The sequence below is a fragment of the Pelmatolapia mariae genome, linkage group LG7, assembly GCF_036321145.2.
Source record: "Pelmatolapia mariae isolate MD_Pm_ZW linkage group LG7, Pm_UMD_F_2, whole genome shotgun sequence".
Lineage (NCBI taxonomy): Eukaryota > Metazoa > Chordata > Actinopteri > Cichliformes > Cichlidae > Pelmatolapia > Pelmatolapia mariae.
Genome location: NC_086233.1, coordinates 32,766,144 through 32,783,995, shown reverse-complemented (window position 1 = coordinate 32,783,995; position 17,852 = coordinate 32,766,144). Strand labels below are relative to the sequence as shown.

Sequence of the window (17,852 nt, the reverse complement as noted above, 5' to 3'; positions counted from 1 at the left end):
GACAACATTGGAAGGGAGGTGTTTTACAACAGTTGTCATATCAGTAATGTTAAAGCAATTAACAAGTAAAGTGAATAGCAATCATCACCACACTGCTGAGCATTTTTTGGTCCTGGAATTTGTATGTATTTTCCTTTTGAAATGCACCACCCACCAACATTGTTCAAGAACAAGCACATCCCCTGGGGGAGGATGCTGCTATTAAGGTTTTACTAGCACAGGACACCGCAAATACTGCTCAGGAACTGCTTGAGGAACACAACGAAACAGCCCAAGGCATTGATCCAGCCTCCAATCGCTGCAAATCTTAATGCAATCGAGAAGACTGGGGGGTACAATCCTGAGCCACAGAGGCCCTGCCTGACAAGACGCAAGACGTCAAGCATTGGCTGCAAACGTCCAGGTGGGACCGTCTGAGCTGTTCTGGTCCAATATAAGCAATATACCCACCCAGCAGGTGGTTTTAATGATGTGGCTGTGCAACATAGTCTGTGTAATCAATCAAATCTGTGTGTGTATACACTGTGGGTATGTGTGTGTGTGTGTACACACACTGTTAGAAAGGGAGAGAGCAAGAAAACAGGTACATATTTCTATCCAGTTTAGTAAGTCACATGAGAATTATACAGCTTATTTCTTTATACTTAATAAAAATTGCATTTATGTGCATGTGCACATGTGTAACCATCACAGTGAATGATTAAGGAATGGAAGTAGAGGACCTAAGGACTAACAAATTGGGTCTGATTTTCTCTCTGATTACACAGTGACAAGCTAAAGGCTGTCTAGTGTGCTTGCATGCAATTGGCCTGCTGTAATGTGCTTCCGGCCTTCAATGACATAGAGTTAACATTACTGAATGGGGGTAGTAGAACGTGACTCATCATATCTGAGCTACTGAGCACATGTCTCTGAAGGCTTGGCTGCTTTGTGTATTTTTATTTAAATTTCAAAAGTTGTTTTTCTTTGTTACTGCTTCAATATTCTGCTCCAGCTCTGGCCCTCCACACTGTAGCTACTAAACTGCATTTGTGCAGTTCAAAATCAGAATAAATGGGGCAGTAGTTTAGCTCGCTGGGATGTGGGGAAAAAAAGCCTGTGGGATTGGCACATATACCACGGAGGAGAGCACAGATATTGGGGCAAGGTACTATAAATGGAACCTGGAGCTTTCCTTAAGGTTCAGGGCCACAAATGTGCCTCGCTATAGTACATTCACTGCATTTTGATAATGTGCACATGAGCAGGGAAAGTTTCACTACACTGCATGAAATACTGCATCGGGACACTAATATACTTTGGAAATGTATAGAAAGAAATCTTGGCTATATATAAAACATTAGTTTGATGGAAAAAACTGGGAATGCACCTGATATCAACACCCTCGGGCACAGATTCTGATAACCTTAGAGGAATCAATACTGTACTATTTCCAAAAAGGCAGCAATGCATATGATATCATTAATAGCACAGTTTCTCTCCTTGATTGTAAAGATTAAAAGATGATAAATACTATTACTATGTAATACCAGTCATTTAGAGACATGATGCTACTTAATACCTTGCATTAAGAAAAAGAAAGAAAAAAAACAAACCTTAACTGAGCTCACTTCATGTTATTGACTTTTCATGTCGACCTGCCTGAGGGATTAATGGAGCAAAATAAACTGCAAAAGAGTGACACAAAAGGTTTGTGACAGTGCATGCTTCGGAATGGAAATCTATGTGTTCCTTTTGCAGAGCAAGAGTCCCTTGGCGACTGTGCCCGATCCACCCTGATTTCATGGTTTGTCAATTCCAGGATGGAGTCATTCCAGATGGGAAGAACTCTCAGCTAAACGATGTGAGGACTTGACTTGAGGAGGCCAGAGGGGAGAGGCACAAAGTTTAACATATTAACCCGTGAGACCTCAATTAGGATGAAGGCTGGCCTCTATCTGAGTCATACAGTATACTTGTGGAAAAAGATACAGTCCAGCAGAATGCCAAATCATCATATACAAATAAACCATAAGTGCACCTATCAGGAAATCTCCATTCCATTCATTTGCACTAAACATTTCTGGGTTAGCCCATAATGACCGCTTAAAGTATCATTTGACATTTTTCGGCCATAATATTGTAATTATGGAAATCTTCTTGCGACAAACTGTCACATGCCTAAAATGACACATGCAATTTTCAGGTAATCGAGAAGTGGGCATCACATGTCTTGCCGCCTCACTCTACCCAAGCAGCACCAGTCAAGCAGTATTTGCAGGGGTGAGAATGTGCCTGATGTGAGCTCTCTCTCTTCTTGTGTGTTACGTGTAAAAAAGGGTAACTTGACCGCTGTGACGTGACGACGTCTGCAATTCATGAGTAAAAACAATTTCAGCCAAGCAGACACGTGTTCTTTTTCATCCTCGCTACGTTCAGGAGAGACCCTATCACCTGCAAAAGCTTTGACAATTGTGAATTAGGAAAAAACATTAAACATAATCTCTGAACTTCACCAAGTTCAATCAAAAGGTTGATTTCATTCCAACATGAGCGGCCAGAGCAGCCATTTCATCTCAGTCGACATAATGTCAGTTTTTAAAACTCAAGTCAAAATCCATTTTTACAGACATCGGTCAAAAGCGGTTAGCACCCACCAAACTTAATGATGCAGTTTTAATGATTTCTATTGTTTGCTGTATTATTTCTGTTTTACTTTTCCCACACAGCTTTTCTTTTCCACACTTAATATTTTTGGTGACAATATTGCAGTATTATTTCCTACATGCTGTTGTTTTTATGACACCATATGTCCTGCCATTGCACTATTTTCCTCCACTGGGATGCTTGTTGCACAGAATAGTTTTACATCCATAAAAATTATTACTGCGGGAAGATTATCGCTGTCCTCTCTCTCACTCTCGCAGTTCAGTCACGCACCCGTCGTAAATCACGTGCGCATCAATATTTCAGACTAATTAATAAGCCTCTGAGAGCAGGGTTATTGCTAGCGTGGCCTATGTGCTACTGTGTCCAACTGTATTAAGTGAAGGACATGCTGATGAATCAATTATGCGTGTGTCCATTGGTGAAACTAAATGCATAGATGTTCAGTGGAAAAGGTCAAGAGCAGCTGCACTAGAGAGCAGCATGATTAATTTAATAAGACCCAGCCCTCTGGACCTACAGGTTACACAAAGAGCAAAGTGTTACAACACCACTGACCATTTCAGGAAAAAGAAAAGATTAACTCAACCTGCTGCCATGGTTACAGAGGCTAAAACCCATCAGTGGAGAAAGGACATTTTGGAGGTTAAAAGTTAGAGGCAAGACACTAGTGCAGTCGATAACAAGTGTCATAATGGAACGCCTGTGACTGTTTGCTGTGCTGGGCTATTGTTGCTACTGAGGTACACACTGACTAAAACCAGCGCATCTTTCAGCAGTAATTTCAGCAACCTGGACAGTGCACACCACTGTCACTTTTCAGGTGTATTTAGAACCACGGTAAACACAGGGAGCATTGAATAAGATTGACTTTTTTTTTTATTATACACACACAAAAAAAATTGTTTCACAGGTTTCATGGCATTATTCCACAAGTTTTCAAATTCTCTGGTTAAAAATCATGCGGTATCCTGATGAACCTCAGGAGTTCTTAGATAGGCTCCAAACATGATTTATAAGTTGTTCTCCCACACACAGAATTGAAGTTTATAAAGAAGAATGCGCAGAGAGAAAAGCACCAACCTCGCTCACGCTACACACCATGAATACAGAGATTGGAGGGAGGCAAGCCCACAAAGTGGATAAACTGAAACAAGACAGGCTCAATATAACAGTTCAGCCAGTTTTACAGAGTATTCCCTGCTGTTTTCTATTTACATAAATGTCTATTGATATATAAAATTTACTGTTCACAGAAATCATACCCAATTATTGATTTGCAATTAGTTTTGCAGGGCTCCTAATGATAATGTTAGGTGTTAGAAATAGCTGCTGCCATGCATAATGGTCTCTTTTCCTGCTGCAAGCTGTTGCACTTTGTTGGCTGTCATTTGTAATCCAACTTTTTCTTTTTTTTCTTTTTTTTTTTATCTCTGCCATTGTTCTTTGCTCTGTACTAGATAAGGAGTACAATTTGTGTGCCAATCTGCGAGCACACCGTGTTATTTTTAGAAAGCCTGCATCCACGCTGTCCTTTTCACCTCACGCCGTATCTGTGCACCTTGGCTCTCCCTCTGTGTCTCACTACTTGAAAACTCCTTCTCTAAATAAAAGGAAAACAAAAAAAGGAAAGCAGCCTCTCAAGTATGTTCTTTTTCTTTTCTTTTTTTTCCTTTTGGTTTATTTTCCATGGTAAAAGCCCATGTTCCAAGTTTTCAGGGCTTCATATCTGGAATTAAATCCATTACTAGCCTTTTTGGCTAGCCATGCTCTTCTGTTGCATGAGAAGATGCTAAAGGATGATTATGTATTCAGCAGGCATATATCTATAGCTCGCATGCTCGCCTTTCTATAACTCGCTCTCCTCCCTCCTATCTTTCTGTGATGAATGACACCATTCTCAAAGCCTTTAACTAATTATTTTCCATTAATCCGAGTCAAGCGGCTGCTGTCATCGCTGCCACTCTGAGCACATCTTTCACAGACAGAAAAACCCACCAACCCACCTAATATGCACCAAACCAGGCAACCCGTTACTGAAGGAGGTATAGAGGCAGCTAAACCTGGAGTGATGCTGGTGTTACCGTGGCAACAGGAAGAGTGACAGAAGGCTCTATGCATCTGTAATTAAGCAGTTAGAGGAAATTGGTGGAAGTGACAATCACAGTTCACTTTTAAACTTCGCGAGGTGCGTCACATATAACCGACAGGTAGAGAACTGTTACATAGTCAGATGCTTTTTTTATATAACCGGTGGTTCATGTGAGCCTATTCAGATTAGAAAAAACAATGTAAAACTATACATAAAAATGGGGGTAAAGAACAAATGAAAAACAACCATATCCTGTATATCACTCATACTTTAGTACAGCGGTCCCCAACCTTTTTTGTGCCACGGACCGGTTTATGCCCAACAATATTTTCACGGACCGGCCTTTAAGGTGTCGCGGATAAATACAACAAAATAAAACTAGTACCAGTACCGAAAAAAAGAAGATTTATTCATAACACACGTGAAAAGACCCAGGAAAACCGAGTTAACGATAAAAACGATAACAAAATAACGCTGAAAACCGATAAAAACCCTGAAAACCATACATTTCACACCTGAGCCTCAACTCTCGCGGCCCGGTACCAAACGACTCACGGACCGGTTTATGCCCAACAATATTTTCATGGACCGGCCTTTAAGGTGTCGCGGATAAATACAACAAAATAAAACTAGTACCAGTACCGAAAAAAAGAAGATTTATTCATAACACACGTGAAAAGACCCAGGAAAACCGAGTTAACGATAAAAACGATAACAAAATAACGCTGAAAACCGATAAAAACCCTGAAAACCATACATTTCACACCTGAGCCTCAACTCTCGCGGCCCGGTACCAAACGACTCACGGACCGGTACCGGTCCAAGGCCCGGGGGTTGGGGACCGCTGCTTTAGTAGATGCAGAATAAGCTGTTGAAAAAGTACTGTAAAATGTATATTATTGATCTGTTGCAACATAAAATTATAATGAAAAAATTTCAATAGCTTTATAAATCTGAATATTTTGAAACAATGCCTAAAAAATTAAAAAAATATATGTGCATATAAATATGCAAAACTTGTGGGCCCAGGGTAAAACCTTTGGCACTGTGGCCATTTCATAAGTGTAAAACAATTCACCTCCCACATCCAACTTTATAATCAATGATTAGCAATTAAAAAGGGTCAACATTTAATTTTAGTGAGTTGCATCAGTGCATCAGTCTTTTGTGTTCATCTTTGCCACAAAAATCTAAATTACAGAACTCAGTTTAAGTCTACATTTCCCCCTGGTTGTCCATGTCCTACTCTTTATGTAGGACACCCTCGACTGGGTTAGCGTTTGCTAGGATATATGGTGTTCATGGTTACATTTAGGGTTAAGAAAAGTCTTCGGAGAAATAACACAAAGTCCCCCTAGGTGACGAAAAACAGTTTGTGGTGAAAAGAAGACTTACTCTGCCAACTCCTCCAGGCTCCGGTACACATCATCCTCATTCTCAGCAGTATCCTCCGATGGAAAAGGTCTGGCACACACGCAGACACACATATGCAGACACACACCAAAAACAAACAAACAAACAAAAAAAACAGAGAGTGAGACAGAGTACAAAATGCTTTATCACTGCAACACCTCAGTGTTCCAGGTAGAAAAATAACTAGTCAGAAACGTCATGTTACATCTGTCAGGTTGCCACTCTTTGCTCCATCATTTCAACAGCACAGGGGCAGAATCTATTCAACAGAGGACCCCATCAGTCACAAACAACATTGTCAAAACACATCAACATACTGCTACTGGCAGATAAAAAAAGAAAAAAAATCTGCCATCTTCCACCAGCCAACCTTCTCAGGAATTCAGGAAGGAATACACTATTTTTTTTCTTCAGATGGCTAGGCAGGTGGCTCATATATCCTCTCACAGGGTTTTTGGACAGCTTGTCAAAGACCCTCAGGGGCAATGTAAAGGAATATGAAATACAAAAAAATGACCAAGCTGAATGCGACCTTCACTGCTTACACCAATCAACTGATCCTATGCTGAAATTTCCCTTTCTTGCAAACACTGTCAACAAACAATCCTCCAAAGGAGTAGCAGAATCAACTAAATCAATAAACACAATTAACATCTTTATCTTCAAGATTTCTGCCAACTTTACTCTTAAATGCATGATCAGTGTAGATCTCAAATGACCAACGCTGTTAAATATCCTTTTTTACAAAGAGCAGATTGCTCTTTGTAAAAAAGCTGCAGATTATAGCCTATTAGCTTAATGCTGTGCACAACTGAAACCTATTAAAGTTACTGAGGTCATGATCAGTGCTAATCATTAAAACACAAATGGCAGAGAAACAGTTTGTGTATTATTACTACACACACTCTATACCCTAGGACAAACAGTAAACCTTATGTAAATCTCCAAATCCATAACGCTCATGTTGTTTTACAGCTTACACAAATACTACAATTATTATTATTATTTTAATACAATGATAACAGCTTTTAGAAAAGTAAAGTATGGCTTCTTTTTTGGTTTCCCTGAAAAAGCAGAGCACCAGAATTGGACCTTGGACCCCTCCAATTTATGCCACTGTAAGTGATTTACTTGTAAGGCATCGCATTTTAGTTTCAGGTGAATCGCATGTTATTCCTCTTTCAACATTAAAGCCGTTCATATGTGGTGATGAGGTATTGTTGTACAATTATGAGGCAATAAGCCTCACTTCTCTGTTTGCCTTTTTTAAAACACAGAGTAGAATTAAAGCAGTTAACTCTACTGACATTTATTAAGTCATTTTCAGTTCAGTTAACTTAATTTTTTATTCTTTAACTGCTGCATCATTTCCCAAATCTGGGATCAAGTATTTCTCAGCTCGTCGTAAATGAACAAATAAAGTGGTGGTTATTTTCATGTGGGAGAATTTAGGAATTAGAGTAGAGCACAAAAGGGAACGCAAATGAAAAAGATGTCACTGTCTAGACTGAGAAGTGAGCTGGAAGCTGATGTGGACTCTTCAGTGATGATACAAGACAAGACCTTCAAAGCTCTCATAAAAGCACTCTCCTCTCCGTTAGCGCACAGCTTTGAAATCCTTTGACTGTGTTTAATCCTATGATATGATCAGATGAGTGAGACTCAGTTCCATGCCCTCCTAAAAAGCCAACTGAAGTGGACTGCGTCTCTGTAAAGCTGTGTGTATGTGTGACACCAGTAATTAGCCTTTGTGTAATTAGAACGTGTCAGCCATCAGGGTAATGAATGCTCAGCTAGACAGTCAAAGGTCAACTAACACACACGCACACACGCACAATACTGCATGAGCCGCTTTGGTTTATTTATTCTGCTAACTGTTCCATGCTTAAGTGCTGTAACTTCATTAAAACGCGTATTTTCAAAAGACAATTACAAGTACTACTAACACAAAAAACTGCCTCATCTGATTTATGTTACCTTCTCGCTAACTGTTATGAAGCACACAGGGCACTTTCTCCGGAGTGCAATAACACACCCACATCTGAAGGCCCCCTCCAATGAAATGTGCATTATATTATAAGTTATTAATGGAGTCCCGCAGGGCAAAATTTAATTACATAGTAGTTTGTGAAGATACGCACTCGTATCTATCACCTCTGTGTTGTTTTGCGGAGCCAAGCTCTGTCCGGTGCTGCTGTTTTAATTTCTCTTAATGGTGCAACGAGGTACAATTGAACTATGTTCATAATTTCATCAGTACACCTCTGATGAGCTGTCTCTTGGCTATCCAGTGCTAGAAGGGGGGGGGGGGGCTCGATTATGTGCACGGTTTCCAACTTTCACGCTTTAGGAGTGCGACATCTGCTTTCAGTCTTTGTCTCGCCTTCTCAAGCTGCTCAAACTAATCTCATTGCAAATAAAGCGAAGCCTCGGAGCGCATCCCTGGTGAAGAAAACTGCTACATGTTAAACAGAGGTTTTAGAGGGGAAAGACTGCAAGGCTTTTATTCCCCCCCCCAAAAAAAAAATTCAGCACCAACTGGTCTCCAGACTTCATAGAAAATGGTTAATCGAGGAGCACATTACCTTTGGAAAATGATTACAATTTCATGTCACTGACTCTTGCATCATTCACCTCATTTCACTGTTTTACTCCAAAAGGTAAAAATGCAATGGACACCACATTAATGGGAGCTGGTGAATAATTTGTGTTTAGAAAATGTTAAGGATTTGTTTTTTGCTTGCAGATATATTTTTAATTTCAGTTTTGCCTGTGAATGCATCACATATCTGCAGTAGTCTAATCATTAGTTAGTGGCCATCCACACACTGAGTCATGAGCTTCATCACAGCTGTCCAGATGTTTTTCATTTTACTTCATTTTTTTGTTGTTATCCAAAAAGAAAATAGAAGAAGAAACCTTACAGCAGCAAGACCTGGGGTCCCTGCATGCAATGTTTCTCCTGGAAGAAATTAATTATTAAGCATACATATATATGATGAAAAGATGTATCAAATGTAGAATTTATATATATATATATATATCAATTTACAAATTTATTAGACCATCACCCAACGTAATGTTTATGTCACAGCTGCACTAAATTTACAGTTTAAGTAATTACAAAAAACATATTATATGTTTCTTTAATGGTTAACCCACCAGTATCCGCAACCTCTTTAACCCAAATGTATCTATAATGCTAAAATATAATTATTGTTGTTACCCATGAAGTTGCTGTTAAAGCAGTTATGTTTGGGTTTTTTTTTACAGTTTTGCATGATTGATTGATTCATTTTTGACTTCTCAGTGTGCCGACTCAAATTTGGGTATAAAAACACGAATTCAGTTCAGTAACTGCTGCAACTTTTGGTTTTAAATACATTTTTCCCAGAGTTCTAAAATATCTGTGTTGTGTGTTGTTGTTGTTTTTTTTTTTATTTGAATAAGAGGTGCTCTAATAAATTTGTTAAGCACTGTATACTATATGTTTTTTTATATTTATATTTTTTCCTCATTTAAAAATACTTTGAAAAGAGACTAAAAGAGATTCAGTATTTTTGTAATTGTAGCTATGTATAACCAATGAATTTGGTGTCTTTATGTGTTTTTGCCTCTTTTCTTTCAGTTACTGTTAACCATTGGGGTATTTCTTTTTTATTTATTTGAATGCTTATTTACTTTAATTCATAGCAGGTGAATGAGGAGTTGGATGATTCAACTTGTGTAAATATTATAGTCGCTTTTGTTATTTGATTTGAAACATCTCATGGTCAAACCACAAGAGGTAAAAAATCTCTTTAAGCACAAATAAAGCATTGTTTTGCTTTGGTTTTTTGGTTTTTTTACTTAACATTTTTCATAAATCACAGAGTTCTCATCTTACACATTGCAGCTCTTCTTCCTTTCTCACTGAATTACATTACTGTAATGAACCCCAATGTCTTTGTGATCATGTCTAATTTATTCCACACTCTTCTGGTGTAATGGGAACTGTTAGTGCAGGTGTCCTGTACAAATCCGCAATGAGCCAGTCCCATTGATCCATTATTGTCAAACAGCAGAACAACAGTGTAGTTGTTATGTGTGAAAGCAGCTCAAATGGTCAGCAATGGAAGCAGTTTCATGTCCCAGGACACGGCTTCATTTCTGCAGGGGTCGATAAATCGCTGGAGCTCCAGCAAGCTTCCGCACTTTGCTACTTATTGTACCATGCTTGTCTATAAATCTCCCCATTCTCCCTGTAAACCCACTGCTACAGTTTCATTTCCTGGGGAGGGGCAGTGTGTGCAATCAGCATGTGAATAGGAGGGTTTTTTTCTGCACATGTGAGTTGGATTCACAGCGCTTACAGAGAAATTAGCACATGCAGTACAGTCAAATGGCATATAAGAAAAACAGAAACGGACATGCAACATGATTACTGCGTACTAATAAGCGTGATGTTCAGTGGTGTAAAGGGGCACAAAATAAGCACAGAAAGACAGACGAAGTGTGTTTTACTATTCCTTATAACCTAAATAACAATAGATAAGTTCATAAACTAATACATATGTCAACAGGCAGATTTTGTTACTTTTAGACAGATGCAAGAACTGCCTGCTTCCCTTTGTTCTGTGTTTATGCTAAACTAAGCTAGCTAGCCATATTCTTCAGATTTTTAATTGTCATAGAATATACATCAATATTCTAACGCAGTTCTCAGGAAGCAGAGATGGACATGTCATCACCAATTCCTTATTTAGAAAGCAACTATGCTGTTCAGACATTGTTACACACACCTCCTATCATCTTTGTTAACCTGCTCTGTCTCTTCTCTCTGTCGTTTGTCCCTATAGCTGACTGGCTAAAGGATCTACATCTGCATATAAAGAGGGAGAATGTTGGACAAATTTTCACAGCAGTTTTTTTCCAACCTTTTGTATCATGTCTGGAATTTAAAAGGAAACTTCAAAAAGAATGCCTCATTTTGCAGATCTTGACCCAAAACAAAGGATTAAAAATTTTATTGTCTAGTTTTGGTCTCAGTTGCTTCTTCATTTAGCATATCTCGCAATTTTTCTATATTTTTCTGTAAGTCTTCTTTCAGGGAAGCTCTTACTTATCCTTTGAGGTATGAATGCTTATCCATGAGCATGTAGCATATTTCAAACGATGATTACAGAGTCTGATTTTTATTTTTGTTTATTACACTGATTAATTAACTCAAGTCAAACTTGGGTTTTGGTGATCTGAAGAAAGACTGGGTAAATCTGATGAAATATTTGTGACTGCCTGGAGGGAAGCCATAAAACCTTCAGTTTTCAAACTTCTGATATGATTAACCAAGATAAATAAATCTTTTTAAAAAATCTATCAAACCAGGGCTTCTTGGCTTGTTAGGCAAATGTGCAAACCACTACACCATGAAGCCACTATAATATTTAAAAAGTAAACATTCACAAATGTAAATACATTGCATGTGACAATATCACACTGGAGGATCATTATTTTATGTCAACTTCCTCATCAGATCAGTCTATGTGGTGATCTGAGGTGTCCCACACTCTATGACCTGATCCCTCAGAGGCCATGAGATACTGTACACTCAAACAGCAGGGATCAGTGATGAATTAGGACACAAGCACAAGCGGGTTGAAGGTTACAGTAGGGTTAGCTGAGGATAGTGTGTGTGGGCGGTAGGGTGGCTGTCTGGAGGGGGCTGGGGGTGACAAAGGGGCAGAGGATGATGCAGGCTTATACTGCAGATAAGCTGTAAGAAAGCCAAGGTCAACATGCATGACACACAAAGAGATGAGAACATGAGGCTTAAAAAAAGAGGATTTGCAGTTTTGTTACTGAAGAAGACAACGTCAATCATAAAGGCAAGCAGAATAAAATAGAAAATAAAAGGGGACCAGTTAAGGTTTTAGTGCTAAAAATATGTTTTAGGAGAGGGTTAAAATAATGCATCATCACATTTTAAATTTTGTTCTTTGCTAAATTGCCTGTTATGTGTAGAATTTGTTCCTGTTTCGTCATTTGAATCTATGAAAAATGCCACAGATAACCACAATGCTTTTTCATCAAGATTCTTAAAGAGCTATTAGTCAAAATTTGGCAAATCTCAGTACGGTGTGCAGTGTGTCTGAATAAAGTGAACGAGTGGAGGACAAAAGAAGAAGTGGCAAACCTAAAAAGTATCGACAACAGATGAACAGTATGTGAACGCCATATTCTTAAAAGTAGGAAAATGTCCAGTAAAGACCTGACACAGGACCTGAGAGATACATCTAGCCCTGCAGTTGATCTGTCTGTATGGAGGAGGTACACAGAGATACAACAGTGAGTGTCTACAGATGGAGGCTCTGTCATGGTTTGGGGCTGCATTTCAGCCAGTGGTGTTGGGGATACTGTCAATATCAATGGAATTATGAATGTGGAAAAGTCCCATTAGAAATGTAAAACATATAAGAGCACTTAATGTCCTTCAAGTTGCATGGAGAACTATTCCTGAAGAGGAAATACAAGAACGGTTCCCTAACAGAGTTCAGGATATGCTGAAGAATAAAGGTGGTCATACCAAATTTAGATTTTCAGGCTTGCTAGAATGATACAAAGTCAGTAAATTCCATAAATGTTTACACGTTCAATAAATCACTGCACCTATTTTCCATTTCCCAACCAAAATTTAAAGAAATGAGGGGTGACTATAGACAGAAATTACACCAAAGGAAAATCAGCAGGTTCCAGGAAATGTGTGAAATGCTGAGTGATTTTATCCAGAGTGCATCTCTGTGCAATTACGTGTCTGCATGGAGAAATAAAGCCTTAATGCCCGACTCTGGCTGGAATGCTGACACAGAAACAAAGACATGAACTACTGAGCTCTGATTACAGCGAACAGACAAGATCAATGTGCTTCAACAAAACATCAAAGTCATGCCTGTGGCAAATGATATCAAACGATTAACACAATGAGGAACTTTCCAATCGGTCTACAGTTCAATGCATTGCCACAATGTGCCGTCTGTACATGCACATTTAAGATTGTGGAGTTAACATCTGGACATCGAGCCCTCCAATCTGAGGAGCCTAAGCTAGAAAAGAGCTTTAAAATTGCTCTCTAAAAAAACCCTCCATTCCACAGTATTCTTCTCAATCCAATTTCTAAAACAACCTTTCATGCACTGCTTTTGTTTGTGTGGAGCGCAATTAATTCAATCCAAATATATCAAGTCAAATAATGAAAGGAACTTTGTCATGATTTTTTTTCTTCTTAATGTCTTTTCTTAATATTGAGTCACCTCTTACAATTTTTTTAATGACAAAACTGACGAAACCCCTGTTGTGCAAAAAAATGATGGTTTGCTACTCTGATAGTTCATTTTAATATTCACCTCGAACTCACCTGTGAAATGTAATTTTAAGTCACCACATCTACGGCTAGCATTTAGTATTAATTTTCTGCATTCTGGGATTTTCTTTTCTTTTTTTTTAATGTTAACTATTAGGTTTCAGAGGTGGTCTGAAGAGTTAGCTCTGAGGGAGTGAAAACAGTGTGCCACGATAAATCCTACCCACACTTATCGATACAGGTTAAAAACCTGTAAAAATAAAAAGGTAAAAGCACATCACAAGTATGTGACTTGCTTTTTCTTGCACTCCTGACTCCTGTATCTGTCATTTTCAATAATTACTTTTCAAGTCATTATATTCTACAAATTTACCATGGATAAGAAATATATTCATATATACATACTTGCTTAAACTAAATATATGACACAATGCTAATGACAAAAACAAAGCGCTAACTCAGAGTTGAGACCAAGAAATATTTCTAAAAAGCTTGAGGAGAAACAAAAAGACTTCTACTCGAGTAATAATTTATTTAACTGAAAAATAATAAAATAATAATAGTAAAAACAATTAACTCTTTATTATCTTTGCAAAAGTTTAAAATTGTCATTTGCTGTTCTGAGAATAGATCACGTTAACATAACAAAATTTTAACAAGCATCTTAGCATTACTTTTAATTCACATCCACTTATCAAGACAACACTATCATTTGTATTATGCCATTCCTCTTCTGACACATTCCCTTAGGATTTAGATGAGTGTACTCTTTAATATCAATATTCTTTTGTTCTGGCCAACAGTGAAACGTGACCCTACTTAATAAAGTCATCTTTTAGTCATTGTGATGAGGCAGATAAGTTCTCATTTGTTTTGCTGGGGAGTAGACTAAGAGGTCAGTAGTTACTTTTAGACCAAACAGCTCTGGGTTACTAAAGGCAAATACCTACTGCTTACCTTTCAAGCTTTTTTTTTTCTGTCTGCTTTTGCACTACGACCACAGTAAGACGTCTGAAGTGATATAATTCAGAGCATGCATCGATTCTTAATTTTATTCTCTTGTAATAAGTTTTTTTCATCCTGTTCAGGTTCCCTCTGTATTTATCCACTGCCTGGTTGATGCCTTGCAGTAAGTTAAGGGGGACTGTAGTGAATATTTTCATATTTCACTGAAACAAAAGTAAAGTTTAATAAAGCCTGGGTATTCAAAGTGCTGTTGTTAAATTTATATTAAAGTAGACTAAAGTCTGGATCAGTCACATCATGCCTACATCACCCAAAGTGACAGTAATGTTAAGAAAATACATAGTGCAGAAGCTAAAATGTCTTTAAAAACATAGCTATAGAATCTACGATAGTCCCAGTTATAGCAGAGAAAAGAGGTACGACCTCCAAAACTTTCTAGAACTGTGACTTTAGCATTGTGGTGGCTGATCAATCAGTTAAAGGGTAAACACTCCAAAAGTAGTGAAACTCAAAAAACTGAAAAGTTATTAAGAGTAAAATAAGTTGAGAATAGAAAGTCCTGTGATTTACACTGAGGTCAAATGAGCATTGATTTTGACACCTCACAGCAAAATGGTCAGCACGTACAAGCAGTGAATTAGCCAGCAGTCAGCGGGTTATGTTGCCTTTATTAATGGCAGGGGACCTGCTTTCTCTCTGTCACTCTCTCCCTCCCTGTTTCCTTCCTCTCCCTTCATTTCCTGGCACAGCTCCTAACGGGTGTGCTCCATCAACTCATTACTCAGACAGATAAAATGTCTTTTTATGTGTTGCCGGTGAGCCACCAAGCTCCAAGCAGATCAAGCAAATGACGAGAACTTAGGAGCCCATTCCAATAAATGGGGAGAACTCTCAACTTCGCCATTACTTGAGACTAAAAATGACTACTCTTGCATGGAATGAAGTATTCTGACTGCGAATGACACAGCGCTGTCTGAGTGACAGATGGGAATGTATTGTCAGTCATTTCTGTCCTGCATGATAATGTGGAGGTTGAATGCTGCTGCTAATTGCCTAAAATGTAAATTGAATTTCAAATGAGCAGCAGACGTTAATAGCTACATCCATTTTAAAATAGGCTGGTAAGAAAATGTGGAATCGTTCCAAATGGCTTCTTTGACTCTGATATTTGGAAGTGCTTCAGCTGTCTAAAAGACAAATGAGAGAGAAATGAGACTCATACCTGATGCCTTTGATTTGTGCAATGCTGTGGTGGGAGATCCTCGACAGAGCGGAGATTACCTGAAATAAACAAAGACATGAAACATTAGAACAATTAAACTACAAATTTCTTTCATCTTTACTTTTATGTTTGAAGACCTCTAATGAACTAAACATTCAGTTATAGTTATGGTAACCACAGATTACAGTAACTGACTCATGAAGTCATCTTAAAAGGCTGTGATCACACTGAATACCAGAACATAACCAGTTTGTTGACTTGCCAGTAACCAGTTTCATGTCCCTTAATCTTTGATTGCATGAAAATCAGCCATAAGTCTCTGTGCTGCATGTAACAACTCTGTTACAACAAGCCTACTTAGTGATACGTTTCACTAAGTAGTAAACCATATTACTAAACACTGACTTATGGAGTGTCCTTGAGCACAACATATCTGAGATATGGGAACGTGTGGCCTACAGGCTCCTCGCTCCCTATTTTACATTAGCGTCCTCTCTTGAGCATTTGTAGAGTGACTGTAACTCAGGGGTAGTGCAGGTCACCTGCTAACTGGAAGGTTGGGGTTTTGATCCCTGGCTTCTCCAGTCAACATGCTGAAGTATCTTTAGACAAAATATTGAACTCTTGGTGATTGAGGCATGTTGTATAAAGCGCTTTGAGTATACAAGTAGAGTAGAAATGCACTATATAAGAACCAGTCCATTTACCATTTCAGTGGTGTCAGAGGAAAAGTTAGCACAGTGTTCCATATTTCAACTTTTGTTTTTGTGTTATGGCATTTTGTTGTGAAGCACTTTGAAATGTGCTTTACAGATAAAACTTTACTTATTTATTGGATTTAAACTAAGCCAGCTGGCTGTGAAATGCCAGCTGGTAAATGTTTTCATACTGCTACACCTTTACCCCCCACCCCCAATGTACAAGGCTGTATCCACCATTTTCTGTAAAACACAAGCATCACAAACATTTACAGCTATCTCCTTTTCTTGCAATACATTCTGATATGCTACTAAGAATTCACCATTAAGACATCTTCATTGCATCTCTGCATAACACTGTCGAAAGCAGTCTTCTAACACTAAAGCAGCTCCAGACGGCTTCCTTATACTGTGTTCCGTTTTTGTTTCTTGTTATGCACCACGTAATTTATTCTAATAATAAATCAGAATTGAAAGACTTATGATTTATCATGTAAGCGATTGATCGTTTGTGTCCATTTCGATGGATTTTAATAGACAGGCTCTAGAAAGAAAAAAAAAATCAAAGGGAACAACAGAAAAAGAAAAGTAAAAGACACCAGAGGGGAAGGGCCACTCTCATTTACATCGTATATGCTGTGGTTAAACAAAACACACTCCTTGCAGCTCCTCTGTTCTTTGAGGGTGATTATCGAACATTACTTGAGCGTTTCTTAGCAACCCCTCTCATGCGTATGCAGCTCCACACAGGACTGTGTGTAAACATAACGCAGGCCACCATGTTAATAGTAACATTCAAAGACATGTGGTGCAGAGCCTCGGCTAGGTGGCTGGCAGCTTTTTTTGTAAAGCCTCCATACTTATTAGCTTTTTAGTTTTAAAAGCTCAATTGTGTCTGTGCATGCATTTAAGTTGATTTGTTGCTGCTTATGAGTCACACGCAAGTGGGCTTACAGCTAAGGACTGCAGATGGTGCGCTTGCAGGCCCTACAGAGGCTAGTTCAGGAAGATGAGGACCACCGCCCCAAAACACATGCATACACACAGACACACTCACACACAAAAAAACACAACCCCCTGTCTCCTATGCCTCATTACCCACTCCTGGGTGTATTTCGGGTTGTAACACCGTGGCAATGCCAGATGTCTCCTCGACAGGGAGGACAAAATTGTTATCTAAACCCCTGTTCCTTGGCAGGTGTGCCATCTACAGCGTCTCATCAAACTCCCTCTTCTCTAAACACACAATGTGGCACCTCAACGCCTTTAGTATTTAACATTCAACTTGAGCACATGTTAATGGCTGTTATGAAGTGAAGACCATCAATTTCGAGCTGTGGAGTGCTTGTGTTGAAGTGCTGTTGTCCACTCTCTCTATTCAAGGTGTTCTTGTCTTTAACATAATCAGTTACACGAAGTGCATATATGTCACATTCATTTACATCAAACCACTCTAGGGGGGGAATCCTGTTATTCAAC

General features: G+C 38.6%; 1 protein-coding gene across 10 annotated transcripts in view; it reads right to left on the bottom strand.

The window, feature by feature from the left end:
- vav2 (vav 2 guanine nucleotide exchange factor) overlaps positions 1 to 17,852 on the bottom strand; it is a 195,574-nt gene that overhangs the window by 43,795 nt on the left and 133,927 nt on the right. For all 10 annotated transcript variants that reach the window (XM_063478847.1, XM_063478842.1, XM_063478844.1 and 7 more), the window contains exons 3-4: positions 15,676 to 15,734; positions 6,134 to 6,202 (exon numbers count right to left, since the gene is read on the bottom strand). In XM_063478847.1, the coding sequence (XP_063334917.1) occupies positions 6,134 to 6,202; positions 15,676 to 15,734 (128 nt within the window). The remainder of the gene's footprint in view (positions 1 to 6,133; positions 6,203 to 15,675; positions 15,735 to 17,852) is intronic.